At 69.4% G+C, this 26,070-nt stretch overlaps 1 protein-coding gene across 4 annotated transcripts in view; it reads right to left on the minus strand.

Moving 5' to 3' along the window:
- The window catches only part of UNC5A (unc-5 netrin receptor A), an 89,205-nt gene extending 63,764 nt beyond the window's left edge, over positions 1 to 25,441 (minus strand). For 3 of the 4 annotated variants that reach the window (XM_078853961.1, XM_078853960.1, XM_073355134.2), the window contains exon 1: positions 9,430 to 9,523. In XM_078853961.1, coding sequence (XP_078710087.1) covers positions 9,430 to 9,499 — 70 coding nt within the window. In that variant the 5' untranslated portion in view covers positions 9,500 to 9,523. Of the gene's footprint in view, positions 1 to 9,429; positions 9,524 to 25,368 lie in introns of those variants that run through there. The other variant, XM_073355133.2, reaches the window with a different exon arrangement.
- Positions 25,442 to 26,070: the final 629 nt, after the last annotated feature.

Consider the following 26,070-nt stretch of genomic DNA (forward strand, 5'->3'; position numbering starts at 1 on the left):
CCTGCGATCCCAGCGCAGGGCACCCCCCTCGCACAGCCGGTGCCCCTCAGTCCCGACCCGCAGCCCCTGCGATCCCAGCGCAGGGCACCCCCCTCGCACAGCCGGTGACCCTCAGTCCCGACCCGCAGCCCCTGCGATCCAGGCCTGGCGCTCGGCTGTGGCTCTTTGGGAAGCCGAGCGAATTCTCTGGCTCCTGTAACTCACAGCGAAGATCATGCTCTTGTGTCGGCTTCACTCCTGCCAGGAGCCTCAAGGTCACCCTGAGCCCCGGGGCCTTTGGCTGTGGAGCGGGGAGGAGCCCTGGGGCAGGGGAGCCGGTGGGAGCTGCCGCAAGGAGACCCGTGGGGCAGGCAGGCAGCCCAGCTGGGGACCCCCTCAGGCCCTCTGTGCTGGGGCTGGCCAGGCTGGGGATGACTCCCTCATGCCACGGGGTGGGGGGGCTCCTGCCCCTGGGCCAGGCCCACCCCCTCCCAGCCTGCAGCCCTCAGCATCCAACTCTGCTGGGCACAGCCAGCCCCAGCCCTGGGCCTGGCAGACAGTGTCTGTGGCTCCTGCCCACTGTCCCCGGGCACTGCCTGCCCGCCCTCAGCCGCAGTGCCCAGCCGCAGCACCTGCCCTTGGGCCGCTCTCTGAAGCGCCCTGCCACGGGACACCCCTGGGCCCAGCTCGGAGGCTGCAGGGTGCTGGGGGACAGCAGCCCAGAGGGGGGGATGTTGCGCACTCCCAGCGCTGACCCGCAAGGGGTAGGCAGGAGCAGGGGGGCTGAGCGGCCCCGAGCCAGGAGACGTCTCTGGCCCCGGCTGCGCGTGGGGGCGGGGAGCTGTGCAGCCCCCAGGCCCCCCACTGGGAGCTGAGTGGCCCAGCACGCTCACGCCACGCTCCCCCACGCTGCACGGGCACCCGCGTAATGCACGGGGGCACATCACGCCTGTGGCCTAGCCAGGGCTGGGGCCCATCTCGGCTCTGGACAGAGCCTGCACGGCGGGGCCAGCCTGGAGCCCCTGGCCTGGCGCTGGGGCACTGCTGGGGGCAGGGTGCAGCCCGGGGCTTTCACCCCCCTGCCTCACCTCGGAGCGTCCCCTCGCGCCTACACCACAGAGCCCACCACTCTCCGGCTGCAGCCCGCCTGGGCCGCTCCCCCCTCACCCCGCCAGAGAAGGGCACCGGGGGAGCCTGCCACCACCCAGGCGGGGCGGGCGCCAGGCCCCCAAAGCCCTGGGGGGGATTTCCTGGAGTTCTACTTTAAAGGACAAAAGGAAGAAACAAAACTGCCCCCACCCTCACAGCTGCCCCTCCCCCGCACAGCTGCCCCAGCGGGGGCCCCAGATAAGCTGGGGGCCTGGCCGCGGACGGGGCCATGTGCCATTGTGCTGACCCGAGCTGGGCCATGCAGAGTGACAGCACCTGCACTGAGCCCCCCCTTCCCCTTTGCTGTTGACACCCAGAGGGGGCAGATGGGGCGGTGCAGGGGGCTGGCCCCTCCCAGCGTGCCTCGGGGCAGCAGGAGCTGCTCTCACAGGGAGCCATGGAGCCACCCGGGCAGCACCAGCGCCCTGCCACCAAAATGCAGCCACCTCGGGGTGGGGGGAGGCACCTGTTAACAGCATCCTCGGCAAGGGCCCAGCAGGGCTCAGGGAGAAGAGGGGAGGGGAGAGCGCAGGGCCCCTCCCCCCTCACTACCCACTCCCCTTCACCCGCATTCCTGCCCCACCGCCCCCTTGGCCACACCCCCGATCCCATGCCCCAGGGCTCTGACGGACCCGCAGAGAGCGGCAGGGACCCCAGCCAGCACCACGCCCGTCGGATGGCCCAATGCCTCAGCCCAGCAGGAGACACCAGCCCACGTCCGCCTCCCGCTGCGCCAGGCCCAGCCGCTGGCAGCCAGGGACCCAGGGGCGACTGAAGCTCAGACAGAGACAGGACTTAGCACCTCAAAGGCTCCCCGCTGGATCTGCAGCTCAGTGGGGAGCTCTCGCCTCCCAGCTGTGGGGCCCCCAGCGCCGAGCCCAGAGGCAGGCGGGTGGCTCCGCTCTGGGTGGCTGGGGGGGGGCAGGCACCGATCCCCATATGGGGCGAAGGGCCTGGCTGGACCCCAGTGGATGGGGGCTGAGTAAGGGGGCGACAGGAGGCGTCAGACAGACCGAGCAGCCAGGATCGGAACCAAGCCCGCTCCCCGGACAGCGGCACCAAGGAGCCACCGGACTGGGCACGGGGCAGAAGTGGCTGTGCCCAGAGCAGCCCTGGCCCTGGGAGCGGCTAAGGCAGTTACCAGAGCCCAGACCCCCCCTAAACCCCCGCAAGCACCTGTCAGGCTCCGGGAGGTTTGATTCAGAGCCAGCTCCACGTGGCACAGAGCCAGAACAAACAGCCCTTGGGCAGCCTGTGTCTACCGTGCACCGACAGACTGGCGCAGCACCTTCCCCCACCTGGCGAGAGCCACGCTGCCGGGCAGCAGCAATCACCTGCACAGGGCCGGCTCGGCCCCAAGGCCACCCCGCCCTGCTCTGCAAGTCGGCGTAAGACTAGCCCATGGGAGCCACCCGTGCCCTGGAGCCTGCCCCAGTGCCCTGGAGCCTGCCCCAGTGCCCTGGAGCCTGCCCAGCCTGCGCCCCGCAGAGCACCTGAACTGAGAGTCACTGAAAGATCTCCTGGGATCTGAGCCCCCCTGGCACCTCCAGGACAGCTCAGCTTCTGCAGGGCGGTGTCTGCCCCAGGACCACACCCGGGGGGGCCTGGAGACCCCCTGCAAGAGGCCACCTTTGCAAGGCACCGGCAGCCACTCAGGTGGCACCGGCAGCTGGAGGGGGGCACATCAGCGCTTGGCTCACATCCCAGCAGGGGAGCGTAATGCCCCGGGCGCTGGGACCCGAGTGCCTGGCAGGCCGGGCCTGTGGAGCCACAAGGGCCCAGGAAGCAGGATGGTCAGTGGGCAGCGCCCTGGCTCTGGAGTCCTGGACGGTGCAGACAGGCAGAGCGCTGGGGATGGGCAGGCGGAGGCCGGGGGCTGCTGCTTTTCCCCCATCCTAATCCCAGCCCTGGCCCCTTCCCCAGCAGCCAACTTGGAAGTGCCCACAGGCCCTCCCCAGACCCAGGAGCTGCCATGGGGAGCCAGACTCCACTCCCACCTCCAGGCCTGATCCCCAGCTCGCTGTGGGCTGCCCCCCTCCAAGCCTGTAACCAGTCACCGCCCGCCCCAGCCCTGCCCAGAGCCCCACAGCAGTGCAGAGATCAGCGCCTGCTCCGAGGGGCGAACATGCTCCGGGTGGCCCGACCGCCAGCAGCCGGGGCTGGGTGCCAGGGACGGATCACTCGCATTGGCCTGGTCTGCTCATTCCCTCGGAAGCACCTGGCACCGCCCGCTGTCGGCGGGCAGGCCTGAGCCAGGCTGGCCGTTCGGCTAAGCGTGCCCTGGGGCCGTGCCAGCTAGGCCAGCCTGCAGCCTCCTGTGGGTGCCATCAAGGAGCTTTGCCTGGAAGGGCTGCGAAGGGCTCTAGGAGCCAGGACTCCTGGGTTCTGTTCCCGTTTGTCACAGAGTGTGGGAGAGTCTGGGCCCTGCACCCCTCTTCCTGGGATTCCCCGGGACTCTCAGCCAGCCAGTAAAATGGAAGGTTTATTGGACGACAGGAACACAGTCCCAAACAGAGCTTGTGGGTACAATGAGGACCCCTCAGTCAAGTCCTTGTGGGGGGCAGGGAGCTTGGGGGTCCCTGCGTTTCACCAGCCAGCCCAAACTGAAAACAACCCCCTCCAGCCATCTCTCTCCCCCTCCCCTCAGCTCCTCCTCCAGCCTTTGTCCAGTTTCCTGGGCAAAGGTGTCACCTGGCCCCAACCCCCCTCCTGGCTCAGGTTACAGGCTCAGGTATAGTTCCTCAAGTAAAGTCACTTCCTGGTCTCCCATCGCCCATGCAGACAGTCCCAGTAAAACCAGACGACATTCCTAGGTCAATCCGCCCCACTCAGTCCCCACTCTGTCACACCATTGACTCACTGGGTGGCCTTGGCAAGGCTGGTCAGTGCCTCAGTTTCCCCCTGGCCGAGGGGCTGGGAGAACGGAGGGCCGTGTGCCAGGTGCCAGGCTCAGGTGCACCGTTTGCCAGGTGCCAGGGCCCTGCCTGAGGCCTGGATGACACTTAAGTTAGATCAATGCCGGTACAGCGCCCAGGGTGGGGAAAACTCAACCCGAGCACGCCCCGCGCCAAGCCCACCTGCAGTGCAGCCAAGCAGCAAGGGAATCCTTACACCCAGCTGCCGCTCTTGGGCTGGGCTTCTGGCTGCACCGGCTCCTCCATTGCTGCAGGCCGGTAGGCCAGGGGCTGCAGAGCCGGAGCACGGAGCGGAGCCGCGGCCTCCAGCTCAGCGCCAGGCAGGTGAACGGGTCAGTCGCACCCAGCAGAGTGAGCAGCCAGGGACCCGCTCACCACACAGACCTGGGCAGAACCAGAACAGGCCAAGCAAAGGCATCTGCAACCTCCATTCCCAGGGCCATCTCCGCCCTCCGAGGATGAGTGAGGGGATTTCGGAGGCCCCACGCTTGAGACTCCCCCACCGCTGGGTGCGAGCCCCAGCTCCCCGGCCCCCTGCCCAGCTCCAGATGCCAATGCCCCCAGGGTGCCCTGCTGCCATCACCCCACACTGGGCTCCAGGGTGCCCCAGCAATGCCCACCTGCACCTGGGGCTCCAGCATCCCCACTGGGGCCAGCTGCGGTAGAGAAACTGGGGGATCGCCCTGGCCATGGCTCCGGAGAGAAGGGAAAGGGCCCTGCTCCGCAGCACCCGCTCTAGGTGTCAGGGTTGCCATGGGCAGGCTCCCCCCCGGCGGTGGACCTGGGGAGGATGGGGCACCTGCAGGGTTCAGAAGGGCCCAGGGTCAGATCCCTTCCCCCCAGGCACAGGGCAGCAGCCACTTGGGGTCCTGGCGCAACCCTGTCCCCTCACCCAGCCTGGCTGCCAGTGGACAGGCAGAGGGAGAACGGCCCCTGCCTGCGGGACCTGCCCAAGGGGTGCGCCCACCCGGAGCTCGCAATGGGAAGGAAGGCGCAGCTGCCAGACACAGGCAGCTCAGACCTTTGTCTGCAGCTGTCAGGTGTGGGCTGCCAGGACCCAGCCCGGGGCCCCTTCTCTGCCCAGATCCTGCTGCCCACGCACACCGGGCTCTGCACTGCAAGGTGCGCCCCAGCAGCCGCCGGTGACACGGACCCCGGCCCAACGACCCCATGCGTGTGCATGTACGGGGGTGTGGACAGCCCAGGGCCGGGATAGCAGGGGCTGCGGGTCGGGAGTGAGGGGCACCAGCGGAGCAGTGGGGGGAGCCCAGGGCCGGGATAGCAGGGGCTGCGGGTCGGGAGTGAGGGGCAGCAGTGGGGGGAGCCCAGGGCCGGGATAGCAGGGGCTGCGGGTCGGGAGTGAGGGGCACCAGCGGAGCAGTGGGGGGAGCCCAGGGCCGGGATAGCAGGGGCTGCGGGTCGGGAGTGAGGGGCACCAGCGGAGCAGTGCGGGGAGCCCAGGGCCGGGATAGCAGGGGCTGCGGGTCGGGAGTGAGGGGCAGCAGTGGGGGGAGCCCAGGGCCGGGACAGCAGGGGCTGTGGATCGGGAGTGAGGGGCAGCAGTGGGGGGAGCCCAGGGCCGGGACAGCAGGGGCTGCGGATCGGGAGTGAGGGGCACCAGCGGAGCAGTGGGGGGAGCCCAGGGCCGGGATAGCAGGGGCTGCGGGTCGGGAGTGAGGGGCAGCAGTGGGGGGAGCCCAGGGCCAGGATAGCAGGGGCTGCGGGTCGGGAGTGAGGGGCACCAGCGGAGCAGTGGGGGGAGCCCAGAGCCGGGATAGCAGGGGCTGCGGGTCGGGAGTGAGGGGCACCAGCGGAGCAGTGGGGGGAGCCCAGGGCCGGGATAGCAGGGGCTGCGGGTCGGGAGTGAGGGGCACCAGTGGAGCAGTGGGGGGAGCCCAGGGCCGGGATAGCAGGGGCTGCGGGTCGGGAGTGAGGGGCAGCAGTGGGGGGAGCCCAGGGCCGGGATAGCAGGGGCTGCGGGTCGGGAGTGAGGGGCAGCAGTGGGGGGAGCCCAGGGCCGGGATAGCAGGGGCTGCGGGTCGGGAGTGAGGGGCACCAGCGGAGCAGTGGGGGGAGCCCAGGGCCGGGATAGCAGGGGCTGCGGGTCGGGAGTGAGGGGCACCAGCGGAGCAGTGGGGGGAGCCCAGGGCCGGGATAGCAGGGGCTGCGGGTCGGGAGTGAGGGGCACCAGCGGAGCAGTGGGGGGAGCCCAGGGCCGGGATAGCAGGGGCTGCGGGTCGGGAGTGAGGGGCAGCAGTGGGGGGAGCCCAGGGCCGGGATAGCAGGGGTCCAAGCCGTTCCAGGAGCCTGGGTGAGCCATGGCTGCTGAGGAACAGGAAGGCGGCTGGATGGGGCTCAGCTCCCTGGGTCCTGCCAGCGCAGGGCGCTGGAGGCTGCGAGCCGGGGGCCTTGTGCCATCGCTCTGGCTGGGCAGGGGACAGGCCCAGCGATGGGGCAGAGCAGGCGAGGGGCTGGGCCATGTGCCAGGGGAGCTGGGCCGGAGGGCTCTGCCGTGGGAATGTCACCGTTGGCTCAGAGGTGTGGGGCCCTGCATGGAGGTCTGGGGCTCCAGAGACGGGGGTTCTGCTGCGCCACAGGCCCCGTGACCTCCCAGGAGCTGAGCCTGCCCTACCCCACGGGGCTCGGGGGCCGAGGGACCCGCCGTGGGGGCCAGGGCAAAGCCTCCAAGTCAAACAGCATCAGTGCCCCTCCTCTGTGCCCAGCCAGAGCCAGTCTCAGGTGTGGGGCCAGGAGCCCCTGGGTTCAGCTACCCGCTGGCGCCCCCAGACGTGGGACCCCGCAGGACACCCCCCCAGCCAGGGCCCTGCACCCCCATGCCAGCAGCAGCGCCAGCCGGGATCCTAGCCCAGCCCCCGGGGGGCGACCCCGCAGACCCACTGCTCCACGGACCCAGTGCCAGCGGACTGGGGCCCTGGCAGGGCGCAGGCAGGCACATGGCACCGGGTTCTCAGGGAACGGGCTCCTGTTGCCCTGCGCCAGCCACGGGCAGAGCTGCAGGCTGCGGCGTCTAAGGACACGAACAGCTTGTGCCCGACCCAGAACCGGGCACCACAACTGACCAGAAACAGGGGAGCAACTGCCAACCCGCGCGGCCCCAGGGAGAGTCCAGAGCCCCTGGATGGCCGGCGACTGTGGGGGGCGCACAGGCGGAGCTGGCTGGGGGGGCTGCAGTGAGGGGAGGGGGTGCGCAGAGCTGACGGGGGGCTTCGCAGGGGGGGCGCACACAGCTGGCTGGGAGGGCGCGGGGGGGAGAAAGACTGGCGAGGGAGGGTGCAGAGTTGGCCGGGAGCTGCGCGGACGCGGGGGGGGGGGGCGCAGAGCGGGGCCGGAGCTGCGCGGCGCGGGGGGGGGGGCGCAGAGCGGGCCGGGGGCTGCGCGGCGCGGGGGGGGGGGGCGCAGAGCGGGCCGGGGGCTGCGCGGCGCGGGGGGGGGGGCGCAGAGCGGGCCGGGGGCTGCGCGGCGCGGGGGGGGGCGCAGAGCGGGCCGGGGGCTGCGCGGCGCGGGGGGGGGGCGCAGAGCGGGCGGGGGCTGCGCGGCGCGGGGGGGGGGGGGCGCAGGGCTGGCGGGGGCTGCGCGGCGCGGGGGGGGGGCGCAGGGCTGGCCGGGGGCTGCGCGGCGCGGGGGGGGGGGGCGCAGGGCTGGCCGGGGGCTGCGCGGCGCGGGGGGGGGGGGGCGCAGGGCTGGCCGGGGGCTGCGCGCGCGGGGGGGGGGGGGCGCAGGGCTGGCCGGGGGCTGCGCGGCGCGGGGGGGGGGGGCGCAGGGCTGGCCGGGGGCTGCGCGGCGCGGGGGGGGGGGGCGCAGGGCTGGCGGGGGCTGCGCGGCGCGGGGGGGGGGGCGCAGGGCTGGCCGGGGGGCTGCGCGCGCGGGGGGGGGGGGCGCAGGGCTGGCCGGGGGCTGCGCGGCGCGGGGGGGGGGGGCGCAGGGCTGGCCGGGGGCTGCGCGGCGCGGGGGGGGGGGGCGCAGGGCTGGCCGGGGGCTGCGCGGCGCGGGGGGGGGGGGCGCAGGGCTGGCCGGGGGGCTGCGCGGCGCGGGGGGGGGGGGCGCAGGGCTGGCCGGGGGCTGCGCGGCGCGGGGGGGGGGGGCGCAGGGCTGGCCGGGTGCTGCGCGGCGCGGGGGGGGGGGCGCAGGGCTGGCCGGGGGCTGCGCGGCGCGGGGGGGGGGCGCAGGGCTGGCCGGGGGCTGCGCGGCGCGGGGGGGGGGCGCAGGGCTGGCCGGGGGCTGCGCGGCGCGGGGGGGGGGGCGCAGGGCTGGCCGGGGGCTGCGCGGCGCGGGGGGGGGGCGCAGAGCTGGCCGGGGGCTGCGCGGCGCGGGGGGGGGGGGGCGCAGGGCTGGCCGGGGGCTGCGCGGCGCGGGGGGGGGGGGCGCAGGGCTGGCCGGGGGCTGCGCGGCGCGGGGGGGGGGGCGCAGGGCTGGCCGGGGGCTGCGCGGCGCGGGGGGGGGGGGGCGCAGGGCTGGCCGGGGGCTGCGCGGCGCGGGGGGGGGGGGCGCAGGGCTGGCCGGGGGCTGCGCGCGCGGGGGGGGGGGCGCAGGGCTGGCCGGGGGCTGCGCGGCGCGGGGGGGGGGCGCAGGGCTGGCCGGGGGCTGCGCGGCGCGGGGGGGGGGCGCAGGGCTGGCCGGGGGCTGCGCGGCGCGGGGGGGGGGGCGCAGGGCTGGCCGGGGGCTGCGCGGCGCGGGGGGGGGGGCGCAGGGCTGGCCGGGGGCTGCGCGGCGCGGGGGGCGCAGGGCTGGCCGGGGGCTGCGCGGCGCGGGGGGGCGCAGGGCTGGCCGGGGGCTGCGCGGTGGCGGGGGGGCGCAGGGCTGGCCGGGGGCTGCGCGGCGCGGGGGGGGGCGCAGAGCTGGCCGGGGGCTGCGCGGCGCGGGGGGGGGCGCAGGGCTGGCCGGGGGCTGCGCGGCGCGGGGGGGGGGGCGCAGGGCTGGCGGGGGCTGCGCGGCGCGGGGGGGCGCAGGGCTGGCCGGGGGCTGCGCGGTGGCGGGGGGGCGCAGGGCTGGCCGGGGCTGCGCGGTGGCGGGGGGGCGCAGGGCTGGCCGGGGGCTGCGCGGTGGCGGGGGGGGCGCAGGGCTGGCCGGGGGCTGCGCGGTGCGGGGGGGGCGCAGGGCTGGCCGGGGGCTGCGCGGTGCGGGGGGGGCGCAGGGCTGGCCGGGGGCTGCGCGGTGCGGGGGGGGCGCAGGGCTGGCCGGGGGCTGCGCGGTGCGGGGGGGGCGCAGGGCTGGCCGGGGGCTGCGCGATGGGGGGGGGCGCAGGGCTGGCCGGGGGCTGCGCGATGGGGGGGGGCGCAGGGCTGGCCGGGGGCTGCGCTCTCCGATGCGGGGGCTGCACAGGTGGGGTCCGTGCCCGGCCCCCCCGACCCCCCCCGGCCCCACTCACCGGCGGGCGGGCGGGCGGCGAGCAGGGATCCGGCCAGCAGGACCCGCCAGAGCGCAGCGGCCGCGGCCATCCCCGCCCCGCTCAGCGCCCCGCTCAGCGCCCCAGCCGGCGCGGGGCTCGCGGCGCGCGGCAGCCCATGGCCGGGCTCGCGGGGAGCGGGCGGCGGGTCCCGAGCCCGCAGCTGCCGGGGAGCGACTGGCCCAGCCCGGTGCCGGCGCTGCGGAGGGGGCGAGCCCGGCAGGGCTGCAAAACGCGGACTGGATCCGCCGCGGAGCGGAGCGCAGCGAGCAACAGCTGGTGCGGGGCGAGCCCCCCCCAGGCCGGGAAACCGGCCCGTCCCCCCGTACCGCCCAGATCGGGGAAACCGACCCCCGCGGTAGGCCCAAATCGGGGCAACCGGCCTAGACACCCCAGGACAGCCCAAATCGGGGAATCCGCCCCCCATATCGACAAGATCAGGGCAACCAGCCCATCTTCCCCCCCCCAGTACTGCCTGGATCGGGGCAAGCCCATCCCCCCGGTACCGCCCAGATCTGGACAACCGTCCCGACCCCACGTCCTGCTCGGTTCTGTCTGGATCAGGGCACTGGGCCCATCCACACTCATTCCCAGTACCAGGTACGAGCCATCTCCCGTTTCACAGACACCCCTTCCTGGCTGCCCAGGTGGGCTGTTAGGCCCATTGCACCCATTGTGAAGGTGGGGAAACTGAGGCAGTTAAGGGCAAGTGATCCCAGGGTCATAGAGCAAGTCAATGTCAGAGCAAGGTCTGAGCTCCAGCACCTGGCTCCCATCCTGGGCCAGGCCGTCGGACTCAGAGGGACAGCAGAGACCTGCAGTGGGGAGTCGCACTGGGATCGGCTCTGTGCCCCAGCCAGTCCAGGCAGGGAGGAAGCCTGGGGCCATGGAGCTGACTTCTCCGGCCTGGGAGCGATGAAGCTGGAGCTGCCCGCCCGGGCCCTCCCCTCGACCCCGGCCATCGGGTCTCGGTCCGGCTCCAGGGCTGGGCTTCTCTAGAGCAGAGGCTGCCAATCACCCATGCCAGGGAGCAGCCTGGGCACCCCAGACACATGCCGGGGGGTGGGGGGGAGCCTGATAATAAACGCACCGGGCGCCCATGTGCTGCTATCCATGGCTAACGACACAGGCAATGATGGGGTCCAACGGGGGGCGCTCACAGATGGGTGCAGAGACCCCCATGCCACCTGTAGAGCCCCCCCCCGAGGCTGCACACACACACAGACCCCCCCACCCAAGTACACCCTTCCCCTGGGCTGCAGGCCTTGGCTGGGGGCTCTTCTCTCCCTGGACTCTGGCCTTTGGGCTGCAGGTGCTGCTGCTCTGAGAGCCCCCAGGGACACCTCTTGGCCCCCAGCCAGGCCACACTGGGCAGTGATGGCTGAGTGCACAGCCCCCTGGGCCCAGCCGTGCGCAGCCCCGGCAGGGAAGGACCCTGCTGCAGCTCTCCCGTGGAGCAGGCCTGAGCCGGGCAGCTGGGCAGGGAACCGGCCTCCGGCGGGCGCCTCCCTCTGCCCTGCTGGAGCAGCGGTAAAGAGGAAATGCTGCGGCCGGCGTGTTGCACTTTAAATGTCATGGAAACTGGGCCATTGTGGGGAAGGGAACCGCACTCCCGCTCCCCGCGCTCCCCTCTCCTGCCCCCCGCAGGCTGCCCCTTCGCCCGGCTGCACGGCACGCCGTCGGGCAGCACCGATGCCAGGCCGAGTCGGGGTTTCCATAGAAACCCGCATTTCCTGGCCCGGTGTCCCAGAGCACGCTGACCTGCGCTGCCTTGCACGCGTCACTGATGGGGGGCAGCAGGGCCCCTCCCCGCATGGGAAGGGACGCACCAGAACTGGGACAGTGCAGGCCAAGGCAGGTGGGCACCATCTCAGCTCGCTGCTCCCTGGGGCGGGTGCTGAGCCCTGGGCTGGTCTCCCGGGGGCGGGTGCAGCCCCACGCATGGCTCCCCACGGCTGTGCCTTGCACAGGGCTAGCGCCGGCTGGGATGGGACCCCTGCGCCCTGGCATTGGCTTGCGGGGAGCCTCTGGCTGCCAGCTCCAGCCTGAGCTGCGAGATGGCTAATGGCTGGGGCAGGCGTTTGGGCAGCGCTGGGCTGGAGTACATTCTCTGCTGGGGTCCCAGGTCACGGGCCAACACCCCCCAGGCATCTGACACAGGAGAAGATTGGGGGCTGTTTCTTTCTAGGAGGTGGGGGCACTTCCCTGGACACCTGCCGGCCACGATGCTGCCAGCGTTGCAGCCAGGCTCCCCTCTCCACCCCTCACACTCAGCTCTGGGCATGGGCAGGCCCAGTGGGCGGCTCCGCCCCAGGGATGCCATCGCCCACGGGGAGGAGCGTCTCCCAACCCCAGGAGGGGTGGCGGGCAGGCAGGCAGGGAGCCCGAGCGCTGCACTGGCCCTGGGCAGCAGGAACAAGGGCGCCCCCCCCGCAGTCCAGCCGCAGCCACCGAGGGTGAAGCTGGGGCATGGCCTCTCCGCTCCCCACAACTGGGCGTGGCCCCTCCCTAGCCTCAGCCCCCTCCCGGCCCAGCACTTGGGCCCCTCTGGCAGGTCCCCAGAGTCCCCAGCAAGAGGAGAAGTGGGTGGCGCTCCGGAAGGCAAAGACCGTAAACAGCCAGAACCAGCAAACGGCCGGCAGGTGCTGTGCCCGCCCCTCACCCTGCACCCCAGCTCTGCCGGGGTAGGAGGGGGCACGTGGTGGGGGCACTGTGGGGGAGGGGAGGGGAGGGGAGGGGCACTGCAGGGTGGGAGAGGGAGCATGGGGGGTGGGTGAAGTGGGAGCAGGAAGGGGTACTGCGGGGTAGGAGGGGGACATGTGGGGGGCCACTGTGAGGGAGGGGAGGGGCACTGCGGGGTAGGAAAGGGGGCATGTGGGAGGGCACTGTGGGGGAGGGGCGGGGCTGTGGCGTGCGACCAGCGGAGCCTGCTGTGCGCTGGGCAGAGTTAATTTCATTAGTGGCGCCAGGGGATGAACAATTAACGAGCTGCTCTGCTGCCTTGAAGAGCTGAAGTGGGAGAAGTCAACTCTGCTCTCCTGGGCGAGGCCAGCTGCGGTGCTGCCTCCCTCCCTCTCCCCAGGCCCCCCGGCCTCCCGCCGGGGCAATGCAGCTGCCCCACTGAGCCCCCAGAGACAGGCCCTGTGCAGCCCCCTCCATGCACAGCTGGGCCCGGGCTCCGGCTGCGCCAGCCTTCGGCCGCTGGCCTGGCTCTGATCCTGGTGGCAGGCCCAGGAGCCGGAGCAGGCCCAGCCCGGGCAGCCTGGCCCACCACCCTCGGGGCCCCCTCCCAGACGGGGCCTGGGCCCAGGCTCCCAGCCAGGGCAGGGAGCGTGAGCGCGAGGCCTGCTCCCACCTCTGCTCCCAACACCTGTCAGGGAGACGCTGCCAGGGCTGGCAACATGGTGTCTGGTGGGGAGGCCACGGCATGGCCCAGCCCAGCTCCCAGGAGAGCGGGGAAAATCCCAGCTGCAGAGGGACCTCCCATGTTCCCCCCAGGGTACGTCTGCCCTGCAGCGGGGCCCGTGCTTCCCAGCGCCGGTGAGAGACACGCCGGCCCTGCTCCAGCCGCATCGCAGGGGCAGCGGGCGGGGGCCAGTATGTCCCCCTTGCCCTCTGGCCCTCGCTGGAGCCGCCGGGACGCTGCCTGCAGCAGAGCGAGGGCGGTGCCGGCTGCAGAGAGCCCGGGTCCTGGGGTGCTGTGGGAGCCGGGCAGGCTGTTTGTATCTGATTGGAATAAAATCGGGATCTGATTGAAAACCCATGGAACCAGCTGGCGTCTCGGCTGCCACGAGCCCTCGAAAGCAAATGAGGTGCCGGGCGGTGGTGGGGCTGGGCGCTGGATCCTGGACTGGAGCTGCGACCCCTGGGCAGCGCCCTCCCACTGCCCCACACCCCCAGGAACCCCGGGATCACAGCCACTCCTGCTGCAAAGCCCTGGCCCTGCACTGGAGGCCAGGGCATCGCTGAGAATGGGGGGCAGTTCAGTCTCCGGTCCCTGTGTGGGCAGCAGCGCCCAGTGCCACCAGGCTGGCACCCCCATATCCCCTGCGGGTTCCCAGCCTTACTTGTCAGCATTTTCACAAAAACAGGATGTTTTTGCTCCTCTCAGATCCATCTGCTCCTGCTGAAGTCACCAGCGCCGTGCATGAGCTCACCGGGGTTGCTGTGGAGACACCAGTGAGCTCACCGGTGAGGAGTCTGATGGAGGAGCCACCGAGAGCCTGTGTCCAGGGGCGCCAGGCCTGGGCGTCCACACAGCAAGGGGCAGGGGTGCCTGGCCCAGCCAGCCTGGCCCTGGCCCCCGGCTCACTCCCTCTGCGTCTAGCCTGGATAGAAAGGGCCAGCCAAGGGCTGGAGACCAGGCAGCAAACATGAGATGTCGCCCAACCCCAACGGACCCACCTTCCCTCAGAGGAAGTGACCCAGAGCCCCCCGCACCGTGGGGCTCTACCCTCCCCAGTCCCCCCTCCGGCAGAGTTCGCCTTTGCCCTGGCCCTGCAGTGCCCCCTCGCCAGCCCCCGGGGATGCGCAGGCATAGGAAAGCTGCACAGGGCCCTCAGGCCCAGGGGTGGCTGCCTGGTCCCTGTGGGCAGCGCGCCAGGTGTGCCCGGCTGGGATTCAGGAGCTGGGATGCCAGGGTGACAGGCCGCTGAGCCCCTCTGCCCCTTGGAGGGGCTCCTGGGGTGGGCAGGAGCTGAGGGACCTGGCTCTAGGAGAGCAGCCTTTGAGATGGAGCCACATCAAAGTGTTGTGGGAGGGGCTGGCAGGCATGGGCCCAGCTGTTCGGGGTTTCGGGGGCTAGCAGGTGTGGGCCCAGCTGTTCGGGGTTTGGGGGAGGGGGTTGGCAGGCATGGCCCCAGCTGTTTGGGGGGGCTGGCAGGTGTGGCCCCGGCTGTTCAGGGTTTGGGGGGGCTCGCGAGACTCGTCCCGGCTGCTCGGGGGAAGCTCAGCTCCCCAGCGCCCACGTGGCACAGACAGGAGGCTGCTCGAGCGTGCTCACGGCTGGCAGCAGGCGCCCGCTCGCCCGCACACACACTCAGGCTGCCAGTTTGGGTTGGCCGTATTCCTGGAGGTTCCATCACACAACGTGATCTTTGATTCCTGGAGAGGCCAGGACAGACCTGGCGGCGGGTGGCCTGGCAGGTCCGGGTGCAGGCAGGCGTAAGCACAGGGGCATGTGCACACACGAGTGTGAACATGTGGGCACGCCTGTGCGCACCCGCACACACGTACACGCACATGGCTAGGCCCCACAAGCAGCCCACATGGGTGCCGGGTTACACAGGTGCTCACACCCGAACCCGCACTCATCTGCAGGAGCATTTTGGGGGCCTTGCGCCCCAGTGAGCCTGCTCGGCTCCCGCTCTCTCAGGGCCCCTCCCCCAGGCTTGCTTCCCTCCTGCTTGGCTTTAGTGACAAAGGGGGCCCTGGCCCGGGGCCCCCTCCCTTCCTGCTCCCTGCCCACGGAGCTGCCCTAGTGAGAGAATGGGGGCGCCCGGGGGCGGGCGGGATGGTCCTGCTTCCCCAGACCGCTCACTCCCCATTGGGTCCTGGTGCCCGTACATCCCGTTCAGGGCCCCGCCCCTTGGGGGGCACGCCTGGCTCCTATGAGCAAAGCCAGGGGGTGGGGTGGGGTGAAGCCTCTTCGAATCCACATCCCATTTCCTCCCAGCCCAGAGAGAGCCCGGTGGGAGGTGGCCGCAACCCCCTGCCATGGCCCCAGCCCTGATGGAAAGAGCACATGGCCCTGCGCACACTCAGCCCTGCACACGCATGTGCCCTGGGAGCTGGCAGGGCCCTGCAAAGCAAGGCTGGTGCGAGGGGCCGGTGCTTTGCACACTCCATCTGCTCCCTGCGCTGTTGTTATTTTCTCTCCTCCAGGGACAGGTTCCAGCCCCAGCTTCTGCTGCTGCGATTCCAATACCAGCAAGAACCCACCCGCTGGCCTGGCACCGGGCGGGGGAGCTGGGATGCTGCTGGCCCCTGCAAAGCCCCCGCTCTGAGAGGCATACCAGCCACTGGGCTGGTACCAGGCACAGCGTCCCTAGGACCTTCCTGTCCCTCCGAGCCAGGCCACCGCCCTGCCCCTGCCCGCAGAGCCCACCGGGCGGCGAGGACCCTGCCCCCAGCGTGCCCCCGCTCCAGCCCCTCCTGCTGAGCCGAACCGCACAGCGAGGCCAGTCCGCCCTCGGTACCAGAACCACCGGGGGGCTGGCTGGCTCAGGGGGTGGGGAACGGGAACGGGCTTTTCCCTCCTAGGGTGCGCTGGCTCTGAACGGGCCCCAAGGCAGTTGCAGGCTGGCTCAGGGGGGCAGGGAAGGGGACATGGGGCCTTTCCTCTCTAGGGGGCTGGCTGACTCCCTGTGGTGCTCTCCCCTCCCCTCGGCGGCACTGCCCAGCCCCCACCAGGCGCTCAGGGATGCAGATGGAGCTGGCGCCTAGGGAGCGTTTGCTGTTTGCCAGGCAGCGTGGCGGCACCGGGCTGGGGCCCCTCGGGCGCGGGGAGGGGATGGAGAGCAGACGGGCCCCCGGCTCCCTGAGAACAGAGCACCACAGGGATGGGTGGTGCCCGGGTCTGGCTCAGCCTGGGCACAAGGGCTCCAAGTGCAGTTGCTGGGAGGGAGGGAAGGGGGAATCACCCCCCCTCAAGGCACGGGCCATTGGCAGGGCACCCTCTAGTCCAGGTGGGGCGGAGACAGCTGGAGTGGGGGCCCGTGCCCCGCAGTCTGGGCAGGTCCCTCTCCACCCCTGCCAAGCGCCAATGCCCACGTGGGCAGAAAGGGCCAAGCGGCCCCTCATGCACCATGGTCTACACGCCCCATGCCAGGTTCTGACCAGCACTATCCCACAGCCCCAAAAGAGCAGCTTCTGTACCCCACACAGTCCCCATGCCAGGCTCTGCCCAGTCCCACCCTGCAGCCCTAGGGAGCAGCTCCTGCCCCTCAAACCTCCGTGCCAGGCTTACTGGCTGCTCACCCTCACGGCCCCCAGCTTTTCCCCCAGCCCCAAGCTCCATGTCCCTGATGGGAGGGAGAGGGGAGCCGGGGGTGGTGGGCTGCCAGCCCCACAGGGCGGGGCGGGGCGGGAAGAGCTGCCAACCCCTGCACGCTGCAATGCCAGGCCTGGGCAGGGCCAGGGGCACATTCTGAAGGGTTGCATCCCCCCAGCCAGTGCAGCATCGTGCCCACCCTGCTCGCTGTGCCCTGCAGCCCCACGCTGGCAGGTGCCTTCACCGGGAAGTGGCCCATGGCGTGGCCGGCGCGCTGACGAGTTAATAGAGCCTAATTAATACAGATTGGGGAGATCACTTTCAATTTCGCTCCCTCTCCCTCTTGCTGTGGAGCCGCGGGGGAGGGGGAGCTGGCTCCACTCCTGCAGCAGCTGGCGCATGGCCCCGCGGGCACTGCCAGGCTCCCGCCAGCACTGGGCACACCCGGCTGGGGCCGCTCTGCCTGGGCTGGAGGCAAGGAACCGGAGAACAGCTCAGTGAGGCAGGGACCGCGGGGGCCGGGGGCTGAGCCGGGGGAGAAGGGCCTGGGTAGCATTCCCTCTGGGCAGGATGGTGCGGGGGCTCCTGCCCCTCAGAAGCACCAGCCATGGGCCCTCAATACCCACGAATGCCCCCCAGCCCAGGGCAGCCCCCAGGCCGGGCTTTGGCCCTCATGGCGCAGGGCTCAGTTCCTCCCCTGTAGGCCCTTGCCCGGCCGCCAGCCCTGCCCCTTTCCAGGTGCCCAGGCTGCTCCCTGGGCTTAACAGGCCGGCGCTGGCTCTTCGCCTGGGCACTTTGCCCCCTCTACTCCACCGGCCCAGGGGGCCCCTAGGTCTTGGGCTGAGCAAGACCGTGACACTAGCCATGAACTTGCCATGCAGCACCGTGGCTGAGCCCCCCTCTGACCCCAGCCCGCCCCCCGGCACTGCGCACCAGGGACAGAGGAAGAAGGGGCAGGCCTGGGCTGTCTCCGAACGGGGCCAGCAGAGGCAGGCCCAAGGCCTGGAGCAGCCATGCTGCCCTGTGGGGCTCCCCGCCCGAGGCAGCGCCCGGCTTAGAGCCCGGATTCGTCTGATCCTCTCGCTGTGTCAGCCTGGATGTTCTCACCACCCGGCACTGAGAGCTGCCTGATCCCTCCTGAGCCCCGCTAAGCACTGCGCGCTGCCAGCTGGTGTTAGCGTTTAGCTAGTGTATCCCGGCAGCACCAGACCCCAGCCAAGACCGGGGCCCCGTCGCGCCGGGCACCGCCCAGACCCCAGCCGAGACCAGGGCCCCGTCGCGCCGGGCGCCGCCCAGACCCCAGCCGAGACTGGGGCCCCGTCGCGCCGGGCGCCGCCCAGACCCCAGCCGAGATCGGGGCCCCGTCGCGCCAGGCGCCGCCCAGAACCCAATGCTGATTGGGGCCCCGTCGCGCCGGGCGCCGCCCAGACCCCAGCCGAGATCGGGGCCCCATCACGCCGGGCGCCGCCCAGACCCCAGCCGAGATCGGGGCCCCGTCACGCCGGGCGCCGCCCAGACCCCAGCCGAGACCGGGGCCCCGTCGCGCCGGGCGCCGCCCAGACCCCAGCCGAGACCGGGGCCCCGTCGCGCCGGGCGCCGCCCAGACCCCAGCCGAGATCGGGGCCCCGTCGCGCCGGGCGCCGCCCAGAACCCAATGCTGATTGGGGCCCCGTCGCGCCGGGCGCCGCCCAGACCCCAGCCGAGATCGGGGCCCCATCACGCCGGGCGCCGCCCAGACCCCAGCCGAGATCGGGGCCCCGTCACGCCGGGCGCCGCCCAGACCCCAGCCGAGACCGGGGCCCCGTCGCGCCGGGCGCCGCCCAGACCCCAGCCGAGACCGGGGCCCCGTCGCGCCGGGCGCCGCCCAGACCCCAGCCGAGATCGGGGCCCCGTCGCGCCGGGCGCCGCCCAGAACCCAATGCTGATTGGGGCCCCGTCGCGCCGGGCGCCGCCCAGACCCCAGCCGAGATCGGGGCCCCATCACGCCGGGCGCCGCCCAGACCCCAGCCGAGATTGGGGCCCCGTTGCGCCGGGCGCCGCCCAGAACCCAGTGCTGATTGGGGCCCTGTCATGCCAGGCACAGACCCCGATGCACCTGGGCATCTGATATCACCAGCCCGCAGTCCCGCCTCTCTCCTTTGTATTCTGTCCCAGGTAATCAAGCCACCTGGACTCCTCTCCTCTCAGCCTCTCCTCCATCTGGCTGGTCAGGTTACCGGGGTCCTCTCTCCACACCCATTGGCCTCCCACTGGCCAGACCCGGCTGGGACTCCTGAGCCCATTCTCCAGGCCAGTCCCTGGCCTTCTGTAACAACCACCTCCCTCTCCCACCACCTCGTTAAACCAGTAACACCCAGGGAAACTGAGTCCCACCCCTCGGTATGCAAACCAGTGAAAATAACAAGAAACCCCCCCACTTCGGCACAGCCTCCCTGGGCTGCAGCCCTCTGGCTGGGACGGTGGGATGCTGATGGGCTGCAGGCGGGTGGATCGCTGGGACCTGAACCAGGGGCACAGGCTCCCCCACACGACGTGGGGCTGCACACATAGGTCAGCCCCAGGACAGTGTTCCTGTGAGCAGCTGGGCCGGTGGGGGAGTGGCTCACTCTAGGGAGAGGCTGGAAGGGATTAAAAGTCAAAGGCCAGATTGCTTTGGCAAAGGAGGGCCTGATCCTGGGCAAGTATAATGCCTCCTGCCGATTCCCACCAGCCAGGGGCCTGGCCTCAGAGCCCCGTCCCCAGTAATGAGTGACCAGCCTTGCCCCACTGCAGGTGGCTCTGTCTGCACCAGGCGGGGGTGGGGGGGTGTTTCTGTGCAATATTGTTAACCTGTAAGGGCTAATGGCTGCCAACAAGCCAGTCACAGACCTGGCTAAAGCTGCTGAGCCCCCTTCAGTCAGGGTGAATGGAAGGAACAATTAAGCGCCTTTATGCTGCGAGAGCTAGAAATAGTGGGTCACCACCCAAGGCACTGGGCTGCATGGCAAGGTCTGCTCAAGGCTGGGATAGCAAAGCGGTGTAGGTCAGGACCTAGGACACCCGCTGAGCTGTGTGCAATGGGGAGCCAGGGCTTGGATCCCGGGGGCTGCACCATATTGGCCCCAGTCCACAAGCCCTCCAGAGAGGCCGCTGCAGGGCCACTGGCGTTTCACTCGTGCAGTTCTTTGTGCTGAAACGACAATGGACTAAATGGGAAAAGCGGGAACCACATGCGCAGTCCAGCGCACTGATCGAGGGGCTCAGCACTCTCCCAGGACCCTGGGCACAATCATCACCTGTGATTGATCACCCAGCTGGTCATCGGACAAGGGCGTTCATCATGTGACCGCCGTGCTGATGTCATGAGCGCGGCTGAGCGCGGCGGGCTGCCCCTGGATTATTGCTGGAGTAATTAAGATGGAATTAAAAGTTAATTCTTTTCTCCAGAGCGATTGCAGCACAGGGCTAAGCGGCATGTTGCAGCCTTTGTGTGAATTAAATTGGATTGGGACAGAGGGGGAGGTGGGAGGCTGTGAAGCGCCAGGCAGGAGGAATAAGCAGGGACTGAGATGTCTCTCTTTGACGGGGCCCATCCTTGTTCGACACGCGAGGGTCTCGGCCTGGCGCATTTGCAGCCCCCCTGCTCCAGGACTAGACCCTTCCGGAGGGAGCAGGAATCCAGCTCAGCTTCTTCCTCCCAGGGCCCGGGGGCCAGGGGGACCCGCTCAGAGCTCCTGGGCGGGCACGGAGGACATGTTCTCTCTGTGGCATTAGCAGCCCTTGGTGGGGCTCTGTCCAGCCACTGGGAGCTACCACAGCTGCCTTGGCACGGACTCTGAGCTGCCTCTGCCCACGCTGCAGGCCGGGAGGGGCTGGGGGCTGCCAGGAGCCCTGCTGCAGGCAGGTGGGAGGAGGGTGGGGCCTGGCTCGTCAGGGTGTGGCAGAGGAAGACCTGCGCCGATGGACAAATCTCACACAGATGCCTCGTCTCGCACAGATGCCTGGCTGAACCAGCCCAGCCCCTCGCCCCTCCAGCCTCTCCATGCCCCTGCAGCCCCTCGCCAGCTGCCTGGGCTCTCCCCAGCACCGTCAGCTGGCCGGGGGCCCTGGTGCAGCCTGTGCCCCGGAGGCAGGAGCCAGGGAGCAGCCGTACACTCCAGAGAGGGCCACCAGCTCCCGTGTCCCCTCTGCCTCAGCAGTTCAGACTGGGAGTCCCCCATGCCCAGCATCCTGTCCCCGGCAAGGGGCTGGCGGGTGCTTCAGGGGAGGTGAAAACCCCACCACACACCCTGGGCTGGCTGCTCAGACCTGGCCCATGCTGCACCTGGGGCTCCAGGAAGACAGGCTGGAATTTTGAATTTAATTCTCCTCTGTGCTGGGGAGAGGCTCCAATGGCCTGCACCCAGGGCAAGGTTTGCTGTGGTGATGGGGTGCAGGAGAGTCCCCGTGGCCCCTCCCCACAGACAGGCAGCAGCAGGGAGGGGCTCAGGTGGGAAGTTATCTGCTAGGTGCACTGGCGGCATGAGATTGGAAGCGTGGAAGGAAAGGAGAGAGCTGGGCATGGCTGGAGGGACGGCACAGGAGTCCGGGGACACATCCTTCTTTACCCCACTGCCCCACTGTACAAACAGCAGGGCCCCTGGGGGCTGGCCAGCTGAGCTGTAGAACCAGTGAAAGGCAATGCTTCAGACCCATGGAACTCCCTGCTGCAGGATTCCTGGGCATTGAGACAACCAAAACTAGGCTGCAAGAAAGTGCTGGATAATCCTGGGTCCCTCTTCATGCAGGGGTGAACCAAGCTCATGTATAAGGGAGCAGGGAGGAACACACATGCTCACCTCCGCCCCCCAGATCCAGCTGTGTCGCAGGGTCTTTGTCTGGCCTAGTAGAGGTGACTTAGAGGGCTGGAGTCTCCTCTGGCCATGGCCCTCCTCGCTGGGTATTGGAAAGGCCCTGGCTCTGCCCGGGGCTCTGGGGAATGCAGCTGAGGGAGGTGCACACGGCAGAGGAAGGTTGGGAAAGTGAGAAGTACAGAAATCGGGCTAATGCCACTAAGGGGATGAAATGAGCCATTGGCAGGAGTTGATTCAATCCTGTCAGGCTGGGGGAGGCGCTTGGCAGCCCTGCCCTCTGCACCCAGGGGCTCTGTGCCAGGCTGTTCTTGGGCCAGGAGCCAGGGGCCAGAGCCAGAGGCGGCCTGGTAGGAGCGGAGGCCCCGTGCGCTCCGGGGCGCTGGCTGGGGCTGGGGGGGACGCCAGCCCCAGAGTGAGCGCAGCAAACGGTGCGTTGGCGTCGTCTCTCGTTCATTCCTGCTGACACGTCCCAGCCATCTGGATGCTGCATGGCGAGGCTGTGTCCCAGAAAGCTTTGCAGCACAGACCTTGGTAGCCTGCCATCAGGTCGGCATCTCCCTGCCCCGCCGCACACGGTGAGCCCAGAGCCGGGCGGGCGCCAGGCATGCAGAGCAGGGCTCCCCCTCTGGCCTCTGGGGGGCAGGGGCGCAGGCTGGGTCCTCCTGCCACCATAGGTGGGGGTATGCCCAGGGGCTAAGCCCAGAGGGGCAGGACTCTCACTATTGGCTCCGGGGCTCCTGGGCACTGCCACCAGCCAGACAATGACCACAGGGTGCCCCCACTGACACCGACTGGCACATCCACACAGGCAGTGCCAGCCACTAGACTTGGGCCTGACGTAGAGGCCTTCGCCAGCCCACAGCATCAGGGCACTAGCAAGGCAGAGCAGGAGGAAGAGACGGTCAGCCCCAAACCCCCCAGCCCAGCTACGCCACGCTGGCCCCTTTGGACCTGGGGTGCATGGCCGGGGCTGGGCATGTGGCGGGGGCTGGACATGTGGTGAGACTGGTCTTGCAGGTGCTGGGGCGTGGCAGGGGCTGGGTGCTGGTCTTGCAGGTGCCAGGGTCATGGTGGGGGCCAGGGCCGGGCGCGTGGCAGGGACTGGGGGCGTGGCAGGGGCCGGGTGCTGGTCTTGCAGGTGCCAGGGTCATGGTGGGGGCCAGGGGCCAGGCGCGTGGCAGGGACTGGGGGCATGGCAGGAGCTGGGGGGGCAGGGGCATGGCAGGGGCTGGGCACGTGGCGGGGGCTGGGATTGCAGGGGCCAGGGGCGTGGCAGGGGCCAGGCACAGGGCGGGGGCCAGATGCATGGCAGAGGCCAGAAGCTGGTCTTCCAGGTGCCAGGGGCATGGCAGCGGTCGGACGTGCTGGCTGGGAGCACATGGCCGGAGCAGGAAGGGGCCCCAGCTGCGAGGTCTCTGAGGCTTTTCAAGCTTCTGCCTTGGATTTTCTCTCCGGCCAGCCAAGCAGAAATCTCATTACAGCTGAGCACAAAGGCCTGTCTCTGGAGCGCAGGGCTGGTACGGGGGAAGGAGAGGCTGGTGCAGGTGAAGAGCAGCGGGGGAGGAGTTCAGGGGCACCAAGCAGCCACCCAGCGTGCAAAGGCGCCAGGGATCAGGCTGTTCCATCCTGCCCGCTGTAGCCCCCCGACCCCAGTCCCAGCCTTACACCTGGCCGAAACCTGCCCACAGCCCGAATGCAGCGTGGTTCCTCTCCCGCTCCCTGGCAAATTCTTACGTGGAGATGGCAGCAGGTTTCGAGCTAGGTTCATGGCTGGAAGGTCAGCCACTGCCATCCAGTGGGTCTTTGGTCTTTGGATCATCTCAGACCTCATTAAATCCAAGGAGTGGGCTAAGCACCCTTCAAGCAGGCCAAATAGAAGGAGCTATTAAATGCCCCTTTCTGTCATGGTAACTGAAAATAACACAAGCCACCACCCAAGGCACTGGGCTGCCCTGCAACATCTGATCAGAGCTAAGCTGTGAGGTCTGAGGATTTCCTGAGAGTGGTGGAAAGACAGCGCCAAAGAGAGAAGCAGCCCTGAGAGGGAGCAGGGAGACAGAGCTCCCTGGAGCACCAGGCTGGCTGCAGGGGCAGGATGGAAACTGCCTGCTGGTGTTTGTTGCTATTGTGGTCAGGGACACATGGCTTTGGGTCCATTCCTTGTAAAGAAACAGGCTTGCACCCGGACAAACCTGGCTTGTAGCATCCGTTTCACCCCCTCACAGAAACAACCTGGGCTCACAGATACACAGGCTGGGTGCTACGCCTCTGGAGGACCTCTGCAGTGGGCCAGACCCCCGAGGGGGCTCAGGCTTCCTCCAGGGTGGGCCCCGCGGCCTCACCGCCTCCTCGGACTCCACCGCCTCCTCTGGGCTCCAGCCCCCGGCTCCCCCCGGGAGCTCTGCCCAGCGAGTCCAGCTGAGCCAGACGCCGCCGGGAGAGACGTGTCCCCTCCGCGCGGGCAATGCCCCTCGCCCAGCGTTTGCAGCGACACTCACCCAGCGCTGGGGTTGGGCAGGCAGCGGGCACAGCACAGGGAGTCCTTAGGGGAGCCCACAGAGGCAGGCAGCCCAAAGCCCAGCCAAGCTGTGGGAACCCCTTGTTCAAGCTCTGTCTGTCCCTCTGTTTGACCTCCTTGTTCAGACCCCAGGTACCTCCAGTAGCCCACTCTTATCGCCCATCTCACAGGCTGGGATCTGAGCCACCCTGCCAGGGAAACCACCGCACACTGCTGCACCCCCCACCCATGGAACCACGGCCCCCTCCAAGGGCAACCACTGCACACGCCCCCCCCTGCAACCGCCACACACAACCCGCTCGCTACTGTTCTAGTCAGCCACAGCCTGCCGTGGCCCGGTGGGTACAGACGTACGGGGGGCCTAGCCTGCAAGTGCTGCAGAATTCACACCCCATGCTCCTGCCACCCGGATTCCAGGCCCAGGGGTGTGGGGAGCCGGCTGGGCGTGCGCCCTGGGCCTGGCGCTCCCCTGACCCGGGGCGGGGGCGGCTGGGCGTGCGCCCTGGGCCTGGCGCTCCCCTGACCCGGGGCGGGGGCCGGCTGGGCGTGCGCCCTGGGCCTGGCGCTCCCCTGACCCGGGGCGGGGGCCGGCTGGGCGTGCGCCCTGGGCCTGGCGCTCCCCTGACCCGGGGCGGGGGCCGGCTGGGCGTGCGCCCTGGGCCTGGCGCTCCCCTGACCCGGGGCGGGGGCCGGCTGGGCGTGCGCCCTGGGCCTGGCGCTCCCCTGACCCGGGGCGGGGGCCGGCTGGGCGTGCGCCCTGGGTTCACGTCCCAATGCAGATGTTAGGTGGCAGCGAGCATCAGGCTCTACCAGTGGCTCCAGCCCCGAGCTGCCTCGTGGGGAAGCGCAATCAGCTCAGAACTGCCAGGGCTGGGATTTGCTGCTGGCTAATGACAGTCTAACAATGCTAAATGGGCAGGGTTGGCACCTCGAGAGGCGGCAGGATGCCAAGATGCTTTGGGCCCTCGGTCAGACACCAGACCCAGCTCGCAGCCCTGCCCGGGACCTGGCTCCGTCTGCAGGGACAGGCTCTGTGACTGCCAGGGACAGGCCCTCGGGCTGTGTGGGAGCCAGCAACAGGACAGTGCCCCCCCAGGCCCTGGCACGGTGACGGTGCAGCTCTGGACACAGCATACTCACCCAAGGGGGAACCTGTAATGAGGGGGGCTCCCCTCCTGCCCCCAGCCCCACCCGCGCACCTGCTCCCATCCTCCCCACAGCTCTGGGCAGCCCGCTCTGGCCCTCTGGCTCACTGCCAGCCCAGGGGGCCTCATGCTGCGCTCCTGCCTGGTCCGACCTGCAGCCCACATCCTGGGAGAGAGAGCTGAGCGCGAGTGCTCCTGGCACCCCTGCCCCTGGCAGTTCAGACTAGTCTACATCAAGGGGAGAAAGCAGGTTGATTCCTTTTAGCAGGTGAAATTAACCAGGGAGAAGAACAAGGGCAGGGGCCTGTCTGTGGTGTGGGGAAGGACAGGGAACCCCGGGACACCCCATAATGCAATGCTAAGCTGTGTCATCCTGCTCCACCACTAGGGGGCACTGTGAGAGAAATACCTTCTTTGAACCACCCTCAGCCATACCTGGGGGAGCATTGAAGGCCCTTGTGACGAACACAGCGGGTGACCAGGCCAGATCAGGACATGACATGGAGTCCAGAGTAAACTAAGAGCAGAGACAGAAAGAACAAAGCAAGAGCGGCTGCAGGGTCTCATCAATATCCCGTCATCAGTGCCCCAGAGAACTTCAGCACTGACCAACCCGCACAGGGTTTTGCAAGATTTCACATTGCAAACAAACTGCACAGAGACACCTGAGATATACAGGTATCATCCTTAATTTATGCTATGGGGAAGCAGGCAGAGGATATCTTTAAATTCTTTGACTTTTCTGAAGACAGTCACAAAGAGGACTATGAAAGGGCTCCTGCTATGTTTGATGCCTACTTTATACCCCAGAGAAATGTGGTTTATGAAAGAAGCATGTTTTCAGCAGAGAATCCAAGAACCAGGGAGAATGTTGAATGTTTTATAAGGGCTCTGTATGCACTGGCTGAAAACTATGAGTTTGGAGATGCAAAACACAAAAATAGACAGGTTGGTTGTTGGGTTAACAGATAAAAACCTTTCACAGCAGCTACAGTTGAAGAGAGATTTAACCCTAGCCCCAGCTATCCAGCTAGCAAAGCACCCAGCATTAGTCACACTCCAGAACAAAAGGCAGGAGCAACCTGAAAAACCTGAAACTAGCTTGAAGCTATAAACAGACACTTGAGAGTTAAATGA

Source organism: Lepidochelys kempii, chromosome 8 (assembly GCF_965140285.1).
Source record: "Lepidochelys kempii isolate rLepKem1 chromosome 8, rLepKem1.hap1, whole genome shotgun sequence".
NCBI classification, from domain to species: domain Eukaryota; kingdom Metazoa; phylum Chordata; order Testudines; family Cheloniidae; genus Lepidochelys; species Lepidochelys kempii.